Source organism: Saccopteryx leptura, chromosome 9 (genome assembly GCF_036850995.1).
Source record: "Saccopteryx leptura isolate mSacLep1 chromosome 9, mSacLep1_pri_phased_curated, whole genome shotgun sequence".
NCBI classification, from domain to species: domain Eukaryota; kingdom Metazoa; phylum Chordata; class Mammalia; order Chiroptera; family Emballonuridae; genus Saccopteryx; species Saccopteryx leptura.
The window spans coordinates 44,881,150-44,900,317 of record NC_089511.1 but is presented as its reverse complement, the minus strand read 5'-3'; the positions used below and the strand labels follow the sequence as shown (position 1 = coordinate 44,900,317).

Here is a 19,168-nt window from a genome sequence, read left to right as displayed (position 1 = left end):
TGGAATGAGTACAAGAGACCGAGCATAAATTTAGTGCCTTCTATATGCCAAGTCCTGTTCTGAGCCTTTATTAACTTACTGACTTCTTTCAAGGACCTATGAAGTTGGTACTATTGATATCCCCATTTTACAGATGGGCAAATGGGTAAATTGCAGGTAAGGCACTGATCCAAAACACACAGCCAGGAAGTGGCAGAGGCAGATTTGAACCCAAAATCTCTGGCTGTAGAAGTCAATGATCTAAATCACTATATATACAATAGAAAGCATGTAGTTGGCATGCAATCAATTTAGGTCCTCTGACAGTTCCTGGAGTCTCAAGAACACGCAGTTACTCCCTGCTTTCATTTGCTTCCATTGCCCACCTGTTCTGGGCCACTCCTGCAGCCCTGCCCTGCCCAGCTTGCCTGACCTCACCCTCCCTCTGCTAACAAAGGTCCAGGAAGGGTTTTGTGGACTCTGATAAGGTGCTGGCAAGGCCAAAGTTTGCTAGTACTTCCTCTTTGCAGAAGGATCTAGAAGAGGGGTCCCTGACCTGAGTTCCCCAAGGCCTGACCCAGATGATCTGGGTTCTGGTTGGTTCCCACTGAGGCTGGTGAGAGAAGGAAGACCGGGGGTTCCCTAGGGGAAGATGTGAGCCTGGGGTGCTCTGAAGAGGGACCCTATGAACCCTGCCCTGGCACCACTCCCTTATCCTCAGCTATAAAAGCCAGCCACCACCCGCCATCTGTCACCATTTCCCATTCCTGCAGCTCTTCTCACAAGACCAGCAACAAGACCAGCCTCTCAAGATGGCCTTTGTCCCTGCACCCGGCTACAAGCCCACCTTCAACCCGGTGAGATGCCAGCCTAGGCCTTAACCCAGGCCCTGGCTTAGCTCCACCCTGACCCCCATACACCATTTTACTCTCGCCCTGAACTTCCAAGGTGCCCACCTGATTCCTGGGTCTGACTTACTCCCACGCTGTCACTCAGGCTGTTTATGCCCATACCAAACTCTCAGTCCTCTTCATCTTCACCCCTTAATTTCCTTGCCCTTGCTTAAGGGAGTCGGGGGTTTCTTTAGGGGAAGAGGCTGTGATAGATGGCCTTCAAGGCCCCTCACCCAGTCCCTTCTACAGAGTCTGCCCTACAACCAGCCCATTCCTGGAGGTCTCAGTGTGGGGATGTCTGTTTACATCCAAGGAGTGGCTAGCGAGCACATGAAAAGGTAAGACTCTCCCCCAGGCCAGGCTAGGCTGGGAGGGGGCTATAAACTGGGGACTTCCGACCTTTCCCTTTCTCGAGGTGGCCCCAGAGTTGGGCTGCTGGATTGGAGTTAATTGGTATGATGGCAAGAAAGAAAATCAGAGGCCCAGCCAGAGCCTAGCCAGCTCTGTCACCAGCTGTGTGACTTGGAAAGCTACTGTGCCTCTCTGTGCTTTAGTTTCCCATCTGTAAAATGGGATTGTTTTGAGGATTCAGTGTGTAAAAGATGTAGAACTAGAAAGTAAGCATTAAAATAAGTCTTAGCCTGTTTTTTTTTTTTATGACCTTAAAATGGTGATAATAATTGAACTGACATCATGGAATTATTGCTTCTATGTTCATCGTTTCTTTGCTCATTGAGTGTCCACTCTGTGCCCACGCACAGAGCAGGCAACAGGACAAAGATCCCTGCCTTCATGGAGCTGACATCCTAGTAGAGGGGACAGAAAAAAAATTATACATAGGCCCTGGCCAGATATCTCTGTTTGTTAGAGTATCGTCCCAACATGCCAAGGTTGCAGGTTCGATCCCTGTTTAGGGCACATAAAAGAATCAACCAATGAATGCATAAATAAGTGAAACACAAATTGATGTTTTTCTCTCTCTGTCTCCCTTCTTCTCTCTCTAAAATCAATCAGTAACTAATTTTTATTTATTTTTTTACAGAAATAGAGAGAGAGGGATAGATAGGGTCAGACAGACAGGAATGGAGAGAGATGAGAAGCATCAATCATCAGTTTTTCATTGTGACACCTTAATTGTTTATTGATTGCTTTCTCATATGTGCCTTGACCGCAGGCCTTCAGCAGACCGAGTGACCCCTTGCTAGAGCCAGCGATCTTGGGTCCAAGCTGGTGAGCTCTTTTTTTTTTTTTTTGCTCAAGCCAGATGAGCCCGTCTCAAGCTGGTGACCTCAGGGTCTCAAACCTGAGTCCTCCGCATCCCAGTCTGACACTCTATCCACTGCGCCACCGCCTGTCAGGCAGTAACTAAAATTTTTATTCTTTTTTTTTTTTTTTTAATTTTTTTTTATTTATTCATTTTTAGAGAGGAGAGAGAGAGAGGCAGAGAGAGAGACAGAGAGAGAGGAGAGAGAGACAAAGAGAGAGAGAGAGGAGAGACAGAGAGAGAGAAGGGGGGAGGAGCTGGAAGCATCAACTCCCATATGTACCTTGACCAGGCAAGCCCAGGGTTTCGAACCGGTGACCTCAGCATTTCCAGGTCGACGCTTTATCCACTGTGCCACCACAGGTCAGGCACAGTAACTAAAATTTTTAAAAAGTTAAATGTAAATATGTCAGATGGCAATAAGTGCTATGGAATCAAATAAGGAGGGAAGGGAGATGGAGAATGGATGTGAGGGAGAGGGGTGTGGCATTGTCTCTTTAAATTGGTTGGCCAGGAAAGGCCTTTCCAGGAAGGCAACATTTCAGCAAAAACCTGATGGAGCCTGACCAGGCGGTGGCGCAGTGGATAGAGCGTCGGACTGGGATGTGGAGGACCCAGGTTTGAGACCCTGAGGTCGCCAGCTTGAGCGTGGGCTCATCTGGTTTGAGCAAAAGCTCACCAGCTTGGACCCAAGGTCGCTGGCTTGAGCAAGGGGTTACTCGGCCTGCTGTAGCCCCACAGTCAAGGCACATATGAGAAAGCAATCAATGAACAACTAAGGTGTCGCAAGGAAAAATTGATGATTGATGCTTCTCATCTCTCTCCGTTCTTGTCTGTCCTTATCTATCCCTCTCTCTGACTCTGTCTCTGTAAAAAAAAAAAAAAAAAAAAAAAAAAAGCCTGATGGAGGTGGAGGAGGGGAGGGCTAGGTGTATCTGAGGGGGGAGGGCTGGGCCAGGCAGAAAGAACAGTCAGGTGAAAGGCCCTGAGAGAAGTGTGTGCCGGCCTGGAAGGGATCACTTTGGGGATGCTGGTGTGAGGGAAGGGAAGCTGCTCTGACGTGGATATTTGCAGGGTCCCTCTGGCTGCATGTGGGGAATGGTGGGCCAGTGAGGGAGCGAGAGGCCTGGATTGATAGATGTGGGGTTCCTAGGACAGTGCCTGGTCCATGGTGACCGAAGGTGAACTCAGGAGTCCCTGTGTCAGTCTTATTTGAGGGGGCTGGGGAGGAGTCTAGTAAGGAAAGGCAGTGAGTGACGGGGTGGAGGTGAGACCCCGCCTCCTGGAACTAAGGGGCACCCCCTCCTGTCTTGGGTCAACAGTGCCAAAGTCACTTCATCAGGAACCCTGGAACAAGGTGGAACAGAGGGCTTCCTGGAGGAGGGTCTCCGGGGCTCGCACGCAGGGTCAGGGAACAACTCTTCATGTTCCCCCAGGTTCTTCGTGAACTTCACAGTTGGACAGGGCCCGGGGGCCGACATCGCCTTCCACTTCAATCCCCGCTTTGATGGCTGGGACAAGGTGGTCTTCAACGCACAGCAGGGTGGCCGGTGGGGCAACGAGGAGAAGAAAAGGAGCATGCCCTTCAGCAAGGGCGCTGCCTTCGAGCTGGTGTTCCTTGTCATGGCGGAGCACTACAAGGTTGGAGCTCCTGGGTGGGGTGGAGCGGGGCCTCTGCTCTGGTCCCCTCCCCTCCCCTCCCCTCCCCTCCCCTCCCCATCCCACTCCTTCCCACCCTTTCCCTCCTTACCCCACCCCTTCCCACCCCTCCCTCTCCTCCTCTCCCCTCCCCTCCCCTCCCTTCCTCACCCCACCCCTCCCCAGTCTTCCCTTCCCCACCCCACCCACCCCTCCCCTCCTCTCCCCTCCCCTCCCCTCTCCACCTCACCCCTCCCCTCCCCTCCCCTCCCCTCCCCTCCCCTCTCCACCCCACCCCTGTGTTGCTGTCACACCTGGTCTGCACCTTCTCACCCCTCCCCTCCTCACCCCTCCCCTCCCCTCTCCACCCCACCCCTTCCCACCTCTCCCCTCCTCACCCCTCCCCTACCCACGCCACCTTACCCCTCCCCTCCCCTCCCCACCCCACTCCTTCCCACCCCTCCCCTCTTTCACTCCTACTCTCTTTTTTCCTTCCCTTCCCCCTCCCTCTGCCCTTCCTACTTCATACTTTTTCCTTTTCTTTCTTTTCTGTCAAAATTTTGTTTTATCTTTTTCTCATCTTCATTCCTCTACCGCAGAAAGGCTTCTAATATGTTTAATATATATTTTGTGTTCTTGCAAAATAATGTGTACTTGTATTTCTCATGGAGAACTCCAAACACACACACAGGGAAGCACCGGGTGACGGTGACGCAGTGAAGCCGTGGTCGCCAAGGCCAGCTCCAGCCCTGCCACCCTCCCTCACACTCCCCCTCCCAGATCATTGCAGAGCAAGCCCCAGATATCACACAGCTTCATCAATATTTCAGTTTATATCAACACAGCCACACTGCCGCGATCACACCTAAAACGTTGACAGTCCTTGCTTAGTGTTGCCACATATCCAGTCTGTGCGGGCACCTCATGAATGACTTTGTTGTTTTCTACAGTTTTTTGAATCAGGGTCCAAATGAGACCCACACGTTGTGACTGGTTGCTATGGTGCAAGTTGTTTTTTTTTTTTAATGTGTTACTGAAGTGTGACCCAGGTACGGAAAAGTGCACACCATAGGTACACAGCTCATGGTTTTTCACAGAGGAATGCCCTGTGTAACCAGCACCTAGGTCCGAAACCAGGAGCTCCCTCATGCCCCTCCCCCAGGGGTGGCCTTTATCCTGACTTCTTTCCACCTGGATCTCTTTCTGTGCCTTTGTTTTTTTAACTCTGTGTGGACTTGATGCTGTGTGTCCCCTTCTGCTTCTGTTCTCATCATCACTTGTGTGTTCGAGACCCTGTGTTGCTGTCACACCTGGTCTGCACCTTCTGATGGTTGTGCAGGACTCCCGGTGTACCTGTTCTGAGTTCGCTCCGTCCCCACATTCAGCTCCCCATAAGTGACACTGAGTAGACACGCTGGGCATATGCATCCCCCATGGGAGGGCTCCCCTCGAGAGGAACTGCAGGCTGGACCACCGACCTGAACTTTATTTGCCCTCATACGGGCACCAGATTTCTAACCTCATCTCCAGAGGTTAGCCCCATGGTTTGAGGTTGGACAGACAGGATTCGAGTCTGAGCTTTGCCTTTCCCTAAGGTGTGATCTTGAGCTGGTCACTCTGCGCTCTGGAGCCTCTGCTTTCTTAAACAAAAGAAACAATCCCTGTCCTGCCTCACAGAGCTGTTGAGAGAATCGCCATGCTGATACCACCGTGGAAAGTGCTTAGCATGTAGGAAGCGCTCAGTCCTGCTGAGCTGGCTCTCAGCCTATGGCCTTGCTCAGCGCTGTAACTAGAACCATATGCTGAGATATGATTACAGTACAAGGAAGGGTCTTGTACAGTGCTTCTGACATGCTTTGCTGGTTTTAATCTTTCAGTAATCCCAGCATGAGCCTCCCATTTTACAGATAAAAAAAATGAAGTCTCAGACAAGTGAAGTGATTTCCCTGAGGCCACACATATGTCAGAGCTAGACTTCCAACTCAACTCATTTGATGCTCAAACCAGGACTCAGACTCAATTCTCTCCTGATCTCCATCCGCACACTAAATTCTAGGTTCTCTCTCATCCACCAATCTGTGAGCTGACTCTTGACCCCAGCTTCATCTCTGACCTGTGAACTCCATGGTTCCTGACTTTGAGACTATTCCAGCTCGCCCCCAAGACTTTTGACACCAAGTTAAAAAGACCCCTGTTCCCTGCCTCCTGTCTCTACCTTCCCCAAGTTATGGTGCTGACTCTGACCTTACCCTGCCCTCCAGGTGGTGGTAAACGGAAATCCATTCTATGAGTTCGGGCACCGGCTCCCTCTACAGATGGTCACCCACCTGCAAGTGGATGGGGACCTGGAGCTTCAATCAATCAATTTCATCGGAGGCCAGCCAGCCCCAAACGACGTGTGTAGTGTTTCCCTCTCTTTTTTGCTTCCTTCTTTAATTAATTCATCCTCACATTCTTTTATTTCTTGGTACCCTTTGCTGGGTGATGCTGTGAACCAGAGGATGAAGACAGTCTACTATGTCACCAGATAGTGTTGGCCACAAGTGGTCAGGGCCAGGATGGGGAGACATGCTGGAACTTTGGGGAGTCTTAAGTAAGGGCTTCTTGGAGGAGATGGAGGTAAGAAAGTTGAGTCAGGAAGTAAAGATAAGGAGGAACAAAAACGACAGGAATAGCAAACAAGTTCATGAGAGTCAACCTAACATCACTGGTCACCTGAGAAACTCACTGAAAATCACCATGAGCTACCACTACGCCCACCAGAAGAGCCACAATGAGAAAGGCACACAATACTGATTGTTGGTGAGGCTGCAGACTGGCTGACACTCCCATTCCTTGGAAAATGGCTAGGCAGTGTCTGTGAAAGCTGACCAGACATGTGAAAGCTGACCCAGTGACCTAGAAACCCACTCCTGGGTCCACAGTGAAGAAATGGCCACCAGAACGCATGCACTAGAACTACTCAGAGAAGCCCAAACTCTAGACTCCTGACATGCCCTTCAGCTAAGGGCTCCACATGCCCAACCTGTAAGCTCCCAGCACCTCCTTGGGGAAAGTGCTTTGATGATCATCAGCCCCATTTTACAGATGTGGGAACTGAGATACAGAGAGCCTAAGTATGTTACCCATGGTCATGGACCCGCAAGTGGCAGAGCCACAGGGGTCTATACTCATACCATTCCTCTGCTTCCTGATGAGGAAATGTTGGAATGTCTTCATCTATAAGGTGATCATGAGCCTAAAGGCTTCTTTTTTTAAAAAATTCAGTAAAAGGAGGGGAGGCAGAGAGATAGACACCCACATGTGCCCCAACTGGGATCCACCCGGCAACCCCACTAGTGGGTGATGCTCTGCCCATCTGGGGCATTGCTTCGTTGCTCCATTGCTCAGCAACCAAGCTCTTCTTAGCACCTGAGGCAGAGGCCATGGAGACATCTTCAGCACCCGGGACCAACTCGCTCCAATTGAGCCATGGCTGCAGGAGGAGAAGAGAGAGAGAGAGAAAGAGAAAGAGAAGTGAGAGGGAGAGAGGTGGAGAAGCAGATGGGCAGTTCTCTTGCATACCCTAACCTAGAATTGAACCCGGGACATCCACATGCTGGGCCAGTGCTCTACCACTGAGCCAGCTGGGCAGGGCGGATCATGTTTCATCAATGCATTAAAAAACAACAACAACAATAAGGCCTTCAGAAACAGGCCTTCAGAATAGCTGGCTTAAAATGGAAGTCAAGGCAGAAAGGAGGCCAATAGAAAAAAGAGAGAACAGAGTGAATAAAAGTAAACTAGGGAAGGGAAAGGTGTTTTGGGCAGAAGGAATCCTGGGAGAAGGTGTGAGTGAGAGACAGCTATAGAAACAGAGAAACAGAAACAGAGATCCTTGCACAGACTGAGAGTCTGAGACAGAGACAAGAACTTGGCTGGTACCAAGGACTCTTTGTTGCCCTGGTGGTGGCTGCATAGAGTGAAGGGCAAACGGTGGTTGGGGATGAGCTGAGCACGGGTATTACGTGGTTGGGGATGAGCTGAGCACGGGTATTACGTGGTTGGGGATGAGCTGAGCACGGGTACTACGTGGTTGGGGATGAGCTGAGCACGGGTACTACGTGGTTGGGGATGAGCTGAGCACGGGTATTACGTGATTGGGGATGAGCTGAGCACGGGTATTACGTGGTTGGGGATGAGCTGAGCACGGGTATTACGTGGTTGGGGATGAGCTGAGCACGGGTACTATGTGGTTGGGGATGAGCTGAGCACGGGTATTACGTGGTTGGGGATGAGCTGAGCACGGGTACTATGTGGTTGGGGATGAGCTGAGCACGGGTATTATGTGGGCCTGGAGGGGTGTCCACTTCATTGTGCAGCTCTGGATTGCGGGGGGAGGGGAGGGACAAGTGAGGGACAGATGAGGAAGCCAGGTAGGAGAGGGTACAAAAATAGAATCTGTCAGGCTTGCCCTAAGGGGTGGAGTGAGATTCACTGTGCACTGGAGGTCCCTAAACACAGGGAGTCCCTCTCCATTAATGAGCCATCTGGTGCCACCCTTTGACCCCGGAGTTCCCTTGGGTGGTGGTGGTGGGCTGCCCCAGGGCAGGCATCCTTGATACCCTCCAGGCTCTAGTGTGGAGTCCTTCTCATCGCCTTCTCTCTCCATGCCCACAGAGCCCCATGACTATTCCAGCGTACCCAGTAAGTACCTGCTTATGGGAGACAAATTTCCCCTTGAGGTGGAGGTTTGGAGACTGATGAGGTCCTGGGGCAGCTGAAGGACCCAGTCACTCTCACTGTTCCTACCTTTTTCTGTCCGGGTAAGGTCCTGGACAGAACTACCTACCCCTGCTAAATAACCTGCCTGTAAGTGGGAGCGCTGTGTGGCCATCCAGTGGGGGTGACGGGAACTGAGAGGGTCATAGAGGTTAGATCCCCAGGAGCACTAACCCTGCACCTAGACATACACCTGCATGTTGTAGGTGCATCATAAATATTTGTTCAGTATTATGGAATAACATCTTTTCTTATTCACTTCACAGGACATGCAGGGACCACCAACCTTCAACCCGGTAAGGAGCCCTGATGTGTAGGACTCTGTGCTGGACTATTTGTGGGGCAGCAGGAGCTAACGGGGAGTTAGGGGCCCTGACCCATGGGGAGCCCTGAGAGGGCAGGAGGTAGAGAGGGCAGAAAGTATTGAGACCAGAGGAGGAAAGAAGAAGGAGTTGGTGGTCAGGGTGGGGCAGGCAACAGGGGTTGGGGCCATTTCCCAGGAAGAGTAAGGGCCCCTTTCTGAAAATGTGTCCTTGAATCTGGCTTCTGAGGACCTGAGAGATGGTGGGGCCCCATGTTCTCTTTCCACAGCCCGTGCCATTTGAAGGAAGATTGCAAGGGGGGCTTACATCCCGAAGAACCATCACAATCAAGGGCTACGTGCCCCCCACAAGCCAGAGGTATAGAACCCAGACTGAGGTGGGAATCCTTAGCTCCTCTCCTCTCTCAGACCCAAGAGTCCAATCCCCAACTCCCCCCACTTCTGACTCTGTCTCTTTGTCCCCAGCTTTGTCATCAATTTCAAGGTGGGACTCTCAGGTGACTTGGCTCTGCACATTAACCCCCGCCTGTCTGAGGGTGTTGTGGTTCGGAACAGCTATCTGAATGGCTCGTGGGGATCCGAGGAGAGGAAGCTCTCCTACAACCCGTTTGGTCGTGGCCAGTTCTTTGATGTGAGTCTGGGCCTCTTTCCCCTTTCCCCCTAACCTCTGTCCTGGCTCTGGCCTCATGCCTGCCCTTCTCCCCACAGCTGTCCATTCGCTGTGGCGTGGATCGCTTCAAGGTTTACGCCAATGGCCAGCACCTCTTCGACTACTCCCATCGCTTTTCGGCCTTCCAGAGGGTGGACATTTTGGAGATCAAGGGTGATGTTACCTTGTCCTACGTCCATATCTGATTTATTCCTGGGACCATAAACCCTGAGAACATACAGAGAAAGAGAAAGACCCCACTAGACACCCTTCTAAGACCCTAATAAACTGTCTGAGGGTGTCTGAGTGTCTGTGACTCCATTCACCTCCCTCACTGTTTCTTCCTTCCTTAGTCAGTCATGCACTGTCCATTTAGCCATCCAATCATCTGTCTACCCATCCTTCTATCATAATAAGTCTAGGTACCCCACCCTACACAAACACTGATCTGAGGGCTTTGTGTGTATCAACTCATTCACTCCTCACAACAATTACTGTCATCCAAAATCAAGACTGAACACCACTAATGACTCTATAGAAAATAGAAAGGATTATAAGGGAATATTGTGAGAAAGTTTGGGCCAACAAATTAGGCAACTTAGGTGAGGAGAAAACATTTCAAACAGTCAGAAATTATTTAAACTGACTAGAAAAGACATTTTAAAAATGTTTTTTTTCTCCATAGAAACATTCATAAAATTTTCATAGAAATAGTCATTACAATTTATTTCAGAATTAAAAAAAGCAAGAATATCCGGTGGCACAGTGGATAGAGCATAGGACTTGGATGCACAGGACCCAGGTTTGAAACTCCAAGGTTGCCAGCTTGACAATGGGCTCACCTGGCTTGAATGCGGAGTCATTGGCTTGAACATGGGATCATAGACATGACCCCATGGTCGCTGTCTTGAGCCCAGGGTCGCTGGCTTGAGCAAGGGGTCACTTGTTCTGCTGTAGCCCCCCCCCCCATCAAGACATATATAGCCTGACCAGGCGGTGGCGCAGTGGATAGAGCATCAGACTGAGATGCGGAAGACCCAGGTTCGAGACCCCGAGGTTGCCAGTTTGAGCGTGGGCTCATCTGGCTTGAGCAAAAAGCTCGCCAGCTTGGATCCAAGGTTGCTGGCTCGAGCAAGGGGTTATTCAGTCTGCTGAAGGCCCACGGTCAAGGCACATATGAGAAAGCAATCAATGAACAACTAAGGTGTCACAATGCGCAATGAAAAACTAATGATTGATGCTTCTCATCTCTCCGTTCCTGTCTGTCTGTCCCTGTCTATCCCTTACTGTGACTCTCTCTCTGTCTCTGTAAAAAAAAAAAAAAAAAGCCTGACCTGTGGTGGCGCAGTGGATAAAGCATCGACCTGGAAATGCTGAGGTCGCCAGTTCAAAATCCTGGGCTTGCCTGGTCAAGGCACATATGGGAGTTGATGCTTCCTGCTCCTCCCCCCCTTCTCCCTCTGTCTCTCTCCTCTCTCTCTCTCTCCTTTCTAAAATGAATAAATTAAAAAAAAAAAGACATATATAAGAAAGCAATCAATGAACAACTAAAGTGCCACAATAAAGAATTGATGCTTCTCATCTCTCTTCCTTCCTGTCTGTCTGTCCCTATCTGTCCCTCTCTTTGTCTCTGTCTTGCTCTCTGTCTCTGTTACACACAAAAAAGTCACACACAAAAAAGCCCTACAGTAGTCAAAACAATTTTTAAAAGAGCAAAGAATATTTACACTACATGATTTATTTTTCTTAATTTAGATTTTATTTATTCATTTTATGGGGGGGGGGGGAGAAGCAGGAAGCATCAACTCCCACATGTGTCTTGACCAGGCAAGCCCAGGGTTTCAAACCAGCGACCTCCGTGTTCTAGGTCAACATTTTACCCACTGCACCACCACAGGTCAGACCTGCTGTAAGACTTCAAGACTTATTACAAAGCTCCAGGAACCAAAAATGTGGCATTGGCTTAAACAGAAACACAGATCAATAAATCAGAAGAGAGAGTCCAGAAATAAACCTACACAGTTATATGTATGGAAAATAATATAATAATTAATTAATAATAATATAAGGATAAACTCTGTTTCATGTACTCACAATTGTAAACCTAATTTTGCCCCACCCTGTCTATTAAATTAACAGTGACTATTATCTGGATCATGAAGCTGGGGCTGATTTTAATTTTGTTATTCAAAATTCTGGAATAAGCATACATACATTTTATAATCAGAAAAGGTAAAAGCTATTGGCTGACAGGTCTCAAAACACTCACTGAAGCATAGTTCGGTTGTAGTAGATACTGTGACACCATCTGACATCCGGGAGGGCTCAAGGGGCATTTTTGGTGCTCCTCCTCACCAGGGAGCACTTGGGCAGCCAGCAAAGTGAATAAAGTTGGACACATATATATTATTACGTGACAAAAAACAAGGTCAGGGTGGAGGATGCTACTTCTTATGTAAGGAGGGCAAAGGAACTACATATGCATGTGTTTGTTTGCAGATTTTTTGAAAGATACACATAAATGAAAACCTGGGTAACATCAGTTTACTCTCATAAAAGAGGACTTGTGTGTGTGTGTGTGTGTGTGTGTGTGTGTGTGTATTTTTGAAACTAATAAAATTGTAAGTGTAGTACAAACATTGTTTTCCTATACTCATTTTAGCATAAGTTGCAGACTCCCGCATGTGCCTGGACCGGGATCTATCTGGTAACCCCAGCCTGGGGATGATGCTTGAGTATCAAGTTATTTTTAGTGTCTGAGGCTGATGCGCTCCAACAGAGCTGTCCTCAGTGCCAGGGGCCATGCTGGAACCAATCAATCCACTGGCTCCGGGAGGGGAAGCGGGAGAGAAGAGGGAGAAGAAGGGGAGAGAAGCAGATGGTTGCTGTGTGCCTTGACAGGGAATCGAACCAGGGATGTTCAAATGCCAGGCTGACACTCTATCCATTGAGCCACCAGCCAGGGCCTTATTGTATATTTTCTACAAATGAGAACACTCTTTCTCATGTCCACTGTAAGGCAATGGTGAAAATCAGGAAATTAACAAGATGGATCACTACCAGCTAATCCAAGGACCAACCAACTCCTTTACCAGTTGTGCCAATAACTGTACACTGCATACTTTTAAAATTTATACTATATGTACATGTTATCTTTACAAAAAAAGCTAAAAATATATTTATAACACTTGACAAATGCAAATAAAAGTAAAAACTAAGTCATTCAACAACAAGCCCTGGGGGACCAGAGGAATTCAGATTTTCTCAGGTTTTCCACTGGAAGAGATGATCCTTTGTGAAAAGCTGACAAAAGTGAAGCCATCTTTTCTTGTCAATAAAAACTTAAAAAATATTTTGACATATACATTTACAATCAAACTGGTAACACTAGTAGTTACACTTCAATAAAAGTTGTTAAAGAACTCTTAAATTTCAGACATAATCTTATATATACATATACTTTCAAAATTCTTTTTTTTTTTCTTCCAGAGACAGAGAGAGAGAGTCAGAGAGAGGGATAGACAGGGACAGACAGACAGGAATGGAGAGAGATGAGAAGCATCAATCATTAGTTTTTCGTTGCGCATTGTGACACCTTAGTTCATTGATTGCTTTCTCATATGTGCCTTGACCGCAGTCCTTCAGCAGACAGAGTAACTCCTTGCTCGAGCCAGAGACCTTGGGTCCAAGCTGGTGAGCTTGTGTTCAGACCAGATGAGCCTGCGCTCAAGCTGGCTACCTCGGGGTCTCGAACCTGGGTGTTCTGCATCTCAATCCGACGCTCTATCCACTGTGCCACTGCCTGGTCAGGCCAAAATTCTTTTTTTTTTACCTAGATACAGCTTTATCTACTTATTTTTTGACAGAGACAGAGAGAGGGACAGACAGACAGAAAGGGAGAAAGACGAGAGGCATCAACTCTAAGTTGTGGCATCTTAGTTGTTCATTGATTGCTTTCTCATATGTGCCTTGCCTAGGGGGCTACAGCAGACTGAGTGGCCCCTTGCTCAAGCAAGCGACCTTGGGCTCAAGCCAGCCACCATGGGGTCATGTCTATGATCCCATGCTCAAGCCAGCAACCCCTCGCTCAAGCTGGTGAGCCCGTATTCAAGCTGGAGGAGTGTGCGCTCAAGCCGGCAACCTCAGGGATTTGAACCTGGGTCCTCTGCATCCCCGTCTGATGCTCTATCTACTGCGCCACCACCTGGTCAAGGTAGATACAGATTTTAATAATGATTCTCTTGATGATAGATATACAGCTAGTTCATCCTAGAACTCATAAAAATAATTATATTGCTTTAAAGTCTGTATTGCTCCAGGTCCTTATAGGCTCTATGGCTTACTACAGTGATACTATGTCAGAGAGATACACTAGGAGACAGGCAGCTACAAGACAAGATCTTCCAGCTCTTCCATAATAGTGTATTTAGGTTTTTTGGGTTCTTTTTATGGCAGATCGCAAGGTCCTCTATCATTTCACAGCAGCTGGCTGTATGAGGAAAGAATCCCTCAATCTGGGATTGGATGATGATCAGTGATAATTCCATGTAAGAATATGCTATGAAGACATGCAGAGTTAGAATAACAATCAGAAACAGCGAGGCGCCCTAAAGTGAAAGCCCTGAGCTGATGAGAGTCCAAGGGCCTCTCTGACCCTGAACTGGAAACAGCAAAACAGCAGGGTAAGATTCAGTAACAGAAATGTTTAGCCTCTCAGAACAGAGATTAGAAGTCAGCACGCTACTTGTCCTTTACTTCACCCCCTGAAAACTTCTGCTGTCTGCTTCCTTGAATTATTTGTACTGGCTAATAAATATCCGAGTAAAGCTGGGGACGGGGCTTCAGTCTTTTTGTCTGGGGGTCAGGGCTGTTGCTTCCCTCCAGCCCTCGGAGCACTCCATCTGGTCTCTGAGTGCTTCCTTGTCACCGTGACAATTCCATACTGCTGCTAGAGGTCCAAAAGGTTTGGGACTCTGTATTTTGACAGTTACCCTCAGGTGCAGAAAATAAATACGTTTTGTATACCATAGCTCTTTAGTCCTTTTGTATCTTTTAGGATATTTTTTTCTAATATCTTTACATTTCCAACCTGAAAGAGCACATAAACCAAGAATCTGAGAAGAATTCACTCATGCCAGGGGTAGTGGTGATATCAGAATTGGACTCTGTTCATCTTCAATAACCTACTTTTGCCCCACCCTGCATATATTTCAATTTTGATGAGTCAAATTTACATGTTTGCAAGAAACTAGGTGGCGCCATTTTAAAATGGAGCCAGAGCAGCCCTTACAGAGCAACTGCCTTGCTGTCTTACTTCCTGAACCTTTGGAATGTTTGAACAGGGCAAAATAACCTTTGGACTGGGCCAAACCAACATTGTCTTACAAACAACTGTCTGCAAGCTAACAGGAAAGCAGACAACCTGACACAAGGGCTGATAATTATGGACACTCTTTATAATCAGTAACCAGCCATGTGTGTACAGCTAAAGAGTAACTTCGTTTGCTAGCAGCAGGGGAAATTCCTTTTGTTCTGTTCACGTAATTATTTCCTTTCCTTTTTCTCATAAAAACCCCTGGCCTTCACCCTAAAATCTGGACACCATTTGAGTTTCTACGCAGATCTATGCCCCCAATTGCAATCCAATCCTGTGACCTAAAATGTCAGGTCTCTCATTTTTGCATTATTATTATTATTATTAATTATTATTATTATTATTAGGTTAACCACCTCATTCTTCAGCCCATCCAGAGATGTACTCTCACGGCCAGTGCATGGGCAGAGGCGGACTTAACAGTGGGAGCACCAGACACACGCCCTGGGCCCCGACTTCTGAAGGGCCCCGCAAACCCCAACTTGACATTTTTTCTAATGCAAGGGGCCCAATATTTTCTTCTGTTCCTGGGGCCTAAACCAACCTTAATCCGCCTCTGGGTATGGAGTGGAGTGGGGCTTCAGCCAAAGGGTCCCACTGGGCAGAAAAATGGGTCCTGAAAAGCGTCAAGCCCCGCGGTGGGGCCTGGTCTTCTTTACCCCCAACGGTCTGTTTCGAGTTAAGTCAGAAACGAGACTGCTACTTCTGCAGCGGCCATCAAGGAAGAGAGGGGTCTGCCCGAGGTGCGCGGGTTTCAGCTAGGAGGCCAATGAACGAAAGGATATTTCCGAGACCCAGGACCCGATTCACTGTGCGGAGCTGGCACGCTGCCACAGGTGGGTTTCCAGCCCACAGCCCACACACTCGCGGAAGAGCGCCTCGCGGAGCGTGCGGGGCTCGGGGCACTCGCACTGTCCCGGCTACCCCCACCCTACCCCAAGGCCATTTGGTGGAGACTTAGGGATTCCCCTGACAACAATCACCCCTGGCAGTCGAGATGAGTTAGGAGTGTGTTCGTGAGAACCCCGCCCAGAACCACTAGGCGAGAGCCGATGAGGAAGGAGTATGGACATACGGCCCGCCATTGCAGCGGGGACCCAGGAATCCGGCCCTTGTCCTCGGCGCCCTCTCCGCGGGGCACCTGCAGCTTCGGTACGCGTCTGCCCGGAGCGCAAGCAGACAGGGCCTGTCTCGACTCCGAGACAGAAGACTCCGGCGACGCCCCAGTACGCTCCTAGCCCATTCCGCCCGAGCGTCTCGAGGGGAGCACGGAAAGGTAGGGACCAGAAGTTAGGGGCTGGGTCCTAAGAGATTTCATGCCCCATCTTCGCGAGGTTGGGAACTCCAAGAACCAGACGTGTGGGGGCCTAGTTCCCCAGTTTGCTGATGGAACGATGTGGAGCCCCATTAGATCCACGGGCCGGGCACCAAGGGACGGCTTGAGCCCCCAGAACTACACCATAACACCCAAAACCGACACCCTGCTGTTTTGCAAAGTGCTGCAACAGAACCAGAGGACCACGCGTCCCTGCAGATCGCTACCGTCCTGTGACGTCTATGCCCGGAACCTACGCCGGCAGCAGAATCGCTGTGTAACCCTAGTTAGTGTCCTCCCCTCTCTGAACTGTTTCCCTCGTCTATGTGAAGGAGACACAGAAACAGACACAGAGGAGGCGCCCAGATGAGGAGCCAAACTTTATTTGCCATCCAGGTCCGGGACTCCACCCGGGATCGGCTCAGAAGATCTTCACCGACTCCAGCCGCAGGTCCCCGCCCACTTCCAACACGCGCACGCGCGCCGCCGGGACGCGGTAGCGGAAGTGGTAGTATTCCTTGTCGCCCACCACCGTCTGCAGGGCCGAGGGGTCGGTGCTTAAATTCAGGTTGCCGAGGCCACTGCGGGGCTTCTTCCCCACCGGAACCCGCGCCGTGTAACCTGGGCAACCACGTAACCCGCCGAACCCCAGGTCCCCAATGGGAAAATGGGCGAACGTTCCTTCTAACTCCCTGTCTGAGGATGCAGTGACTTGACTGCTGGCACCAGAGTGCTTTCTAAGTGTTGGCAGTGGATGTCATTAGCACCCACCCTGCGTCCACTGCCTCATTCCAAGCATCAGATTTAAAGTGGTGAAAGGCCTGCGACCACGCCCTCTGGGACTGGTTTCCGTGCCCTCTCACAGCGCATGCTTAGGCCTGGGGCAGAGACCCAACCTCAGACACAAATGGACAGGGAGTGGGGTCTGGGGTGGAAGTAGGGGCCACGCCTCTCCCCTAGGACACCACTCTCAGGCACTTGACTCTTGCTGGCTTTGTTCTTGCCCCTGCATATACCCGCTCTCCTGACACCACGACTGAAGTTACACCACGGGAGGGAGGGAGATGGGGACACCTGCCCAGCCTTGGCCACGCCTTTGCTCCACACCTCCACCAAGGGCCTTGCTGGCTTCCCCAACCACAGGAGGGACCTGTGTCTGGGCGCCCACCCCTGAGGCACAGACACACACCTTGAAGCCTTCTCCTGTAGCGATGAGGAGCAACTCGAAGGGCTGCCCACGCTGAAAGGGAATGCCCTGACCTCGCTCCTCCTTGCCCCAGGCACCCTTCTCCTTAGTGTTAAAGACCACCACTGACTGGTCCAGCCGAGGGTTGAAATGCAGGGCAGCCTCAGCACCTTCCTCGTCACTGCAGAGCAGGTTGATGTGAAACCTGGGGGTTAGGGGGGACATCAGATAAGTCAGGAAGGGAGAACCCCCAGACCAAGGTCACAGCGAGTAAACCAGGACTCACCATTGCAAGAGCACATACAAATTTACAGGGACCTAAGTATGCACACACAGGAAGGAAGGGTTGAAGACAAGAGTGTAAGGAACCCAGATTTTAGGGCACCCACACATTCATTGGGGGCCTGGCCACACATCCAGCGAGTAACACTCCGCTAAGACCCAGGACCCCCTCATTCCAGAGTCTAGGAGTGCCCAAGAAGTCACGCTGCTGGTGGCCAGGGTGCTCCAGATCCCAGGGAGCTCCCAATTTCCAAAGGCTGGGGACAATAGTAGGGGACCCAAAATTTACAGGCACCCTAGATTCTCAGGAAGTCTGATGTTTCCAGACACAGGATGTCATACACTTAATTGCTCTGACTTCCCAGATGCCCAGAGCACCTTCAGATCACAAGACATATTCCAGAGTCCCTGGGGATTCACTTTGGAAGTTGAAGAACTATAGGTAGGAACCCTGAAGTGGCCTTGGAACAGCCAGATTGTTAGAGACCCCAGCTCTACAACCAGGGGACAAATCTGTGAAAATATCAGATTCCAAGATGTTGGTAATGTCCTGGGAATTTCAAAACCTGGGGACAAAGGTGGCCTTGGGGCCCTCACCTCTGGGCTATAAGAAGTTCGGGTCAGCTGGGCAAAGACCTTCCACCCCTTACCTCTGGAGCCAGGGGTCACACTGGAGTCTCACCTGCCAGCATTGTCTGGGACAACACCACGAATTTTCATGACGGTGCCCACTCTGACACCCTCAGGCAGCGAGGTCTTGTGTGGCAAGTTCTGCAAGAGACCGGGTGGGTGAGGGGCGAGTGAACCAGGGAGGCAGAGGAGAGACACATGGGTCACCCCAGGGAGAAAAGAACCAGGACCCAGACCAGGACAATCAGAGAGAAGGCACAGAGAGAGGCAGACACAGGGAGAGAGTTAGATTGCCAGAAACATATGCACATATCCAGAGAGAGAAACCAAGAGGGGGCACCAAGAGGACATGGGAGTATTGGTATGGGTGGGTGGCCCACCCAAAAGACAGCACCCAGACTCTTCACAGCACACCCGGCCACCCACTCTCCGTTGTGACAGGAGACCTCCACCAGGCCCAGCCCCTCCCCTAGTCTGCTGCAGCCTGGGGTGCAAGGCCCCTCAACCCTCAGACCCTACAGCACTCACAGAGCTCCCTGCCATGGCTGGGTGGTGGGACAGGCAATGGTGGTGGTGGGTTTGGCTGCTGGGACCTTAAGTAAAAGGCAGGGTGTGGCTGGGCCTGATGACTCATTCCCCTGTCTTTCCACACCCACCGCCCACACCTGGCACAGACCCTGGCCCTGGGGCCTGGGTGGCCCAGCACCCTCTTCCTGGGGCCTCTCACCCTCATCCACTCACTGAGGTTCCCAGGTGAATAGCCTCTCTCCTTTGAGCTAATAACGATAGAGACAGTTAATAATAACAATAATAATAATAAACACCACAAAAACAAAGGAGTCTCATTGAGCCACCATCTATCCAGCCCTACCTTC

General features: G+C 50.0%; 2 protein-coding genes and 1 pseudogene across 2 annotated transcripts; 1 reads left to right on the top strand and 2 right to left on the bottom strand.

Annotated features, from left to right (window-relative positions):
* Positions 1-676: 676 nt before the first annotated feature.
* Positions 677-9,949, top strand: LGALS4 (galectin 4). The gene is made up of 9 exons (XM_066349574.1): positions 677-836; positions 1,122-1,210; positions 3,573-3,777; positions 6,036-6,170; positions 8,434-8,460; positions 8,802-8,831; positions 9,127-9,215; positions 9,323-9,488; positions 9,566-9,949. Exons 1-9 carry the CDS (start codon positions 792-794, stop codon positions 9,710-9,712), a joined length of 933 nt encoding a protein of 310 aa, XP_066205671.1. The 5' UTR covers positions 677-791; the 3' UTR covers positions 9,713-9,949.
* Positions 9,950-13,691: 3,742 nt separating this feature from the next.
* LOC136381050 (cyclin-dependent kinase inhibitor 3 pseudogene) lies at positions 13,692-14,768 on the bottom strand (annotated as a pseudogene).
* Positions 14,769-16,545: 1,777 nt separating this feature from the next.
* On the bottom strand, positions 16,546-18,951 carry LGALS7B (galectin 7B). The gene is made up of 4 exons (XM_066348737.1): positions 18,822-18,951; positions 18,346-18,434; positions 17,385-17,586; positions 16,546-16,730 (listed from the first exon to the last, which is right to left on the bottom strand). The coding sequence occupies exons 1-4, from the start codon at positions 18,834-18,836 to the stop codon at positions 16,617-16,619; spliced, it is 420 nt and encodes a 139-aa protein (XP_066204834.1). The 5' UTR covers positions 18,837-18,951; the 3' UTR covers positions 16,546-16,616.
* Positions 18,952-19,168: the final 217 nt, after the last annotated feature.

Excerpts from the sequence above, each read along its gene's own strand:
- LGALS4 (XM_066349574.1), top strand. The coding sequence starts at position 792 with ATGGCCTTTGTCCCTGCACCCGGCTACAAGCCCACCTTCAACCCG. Across the intron at positions 6,171-8,433 it reads GCCAGCCAGCCCCAAACGAC|AGCCCCATGACTATTCCAGC; the intron begins GTGTGTAGTGTT and ends CCATGCCCACAG. Across the intron at positions 8,832-9,126 it reads GACCACCAACCTTCAACCCG|CCCGTGCCATTTGAAGGAAG; the intron begins GTAAGGAGCCCT and ends CTCTTTCCACAG.
- LGALS7B (XM_066348737.1), bottom strand. Across the intron at positions 17,587-18,345 it reads GTCCCAGACAATGCTGGCAG|GTTTCACATCAACCTGCTCT; the intron begins GTGAGACTCCAG and ends CCTAACCCCCAG. Across the intron at positions 16,731-17,384 it reads CTACAGGAGAAGGCTTCAAG|ACGGTGGTGGGCGACAAGGA; the intron begins GTGTGTGTCTGT and ends TCGGCCCTGCAG.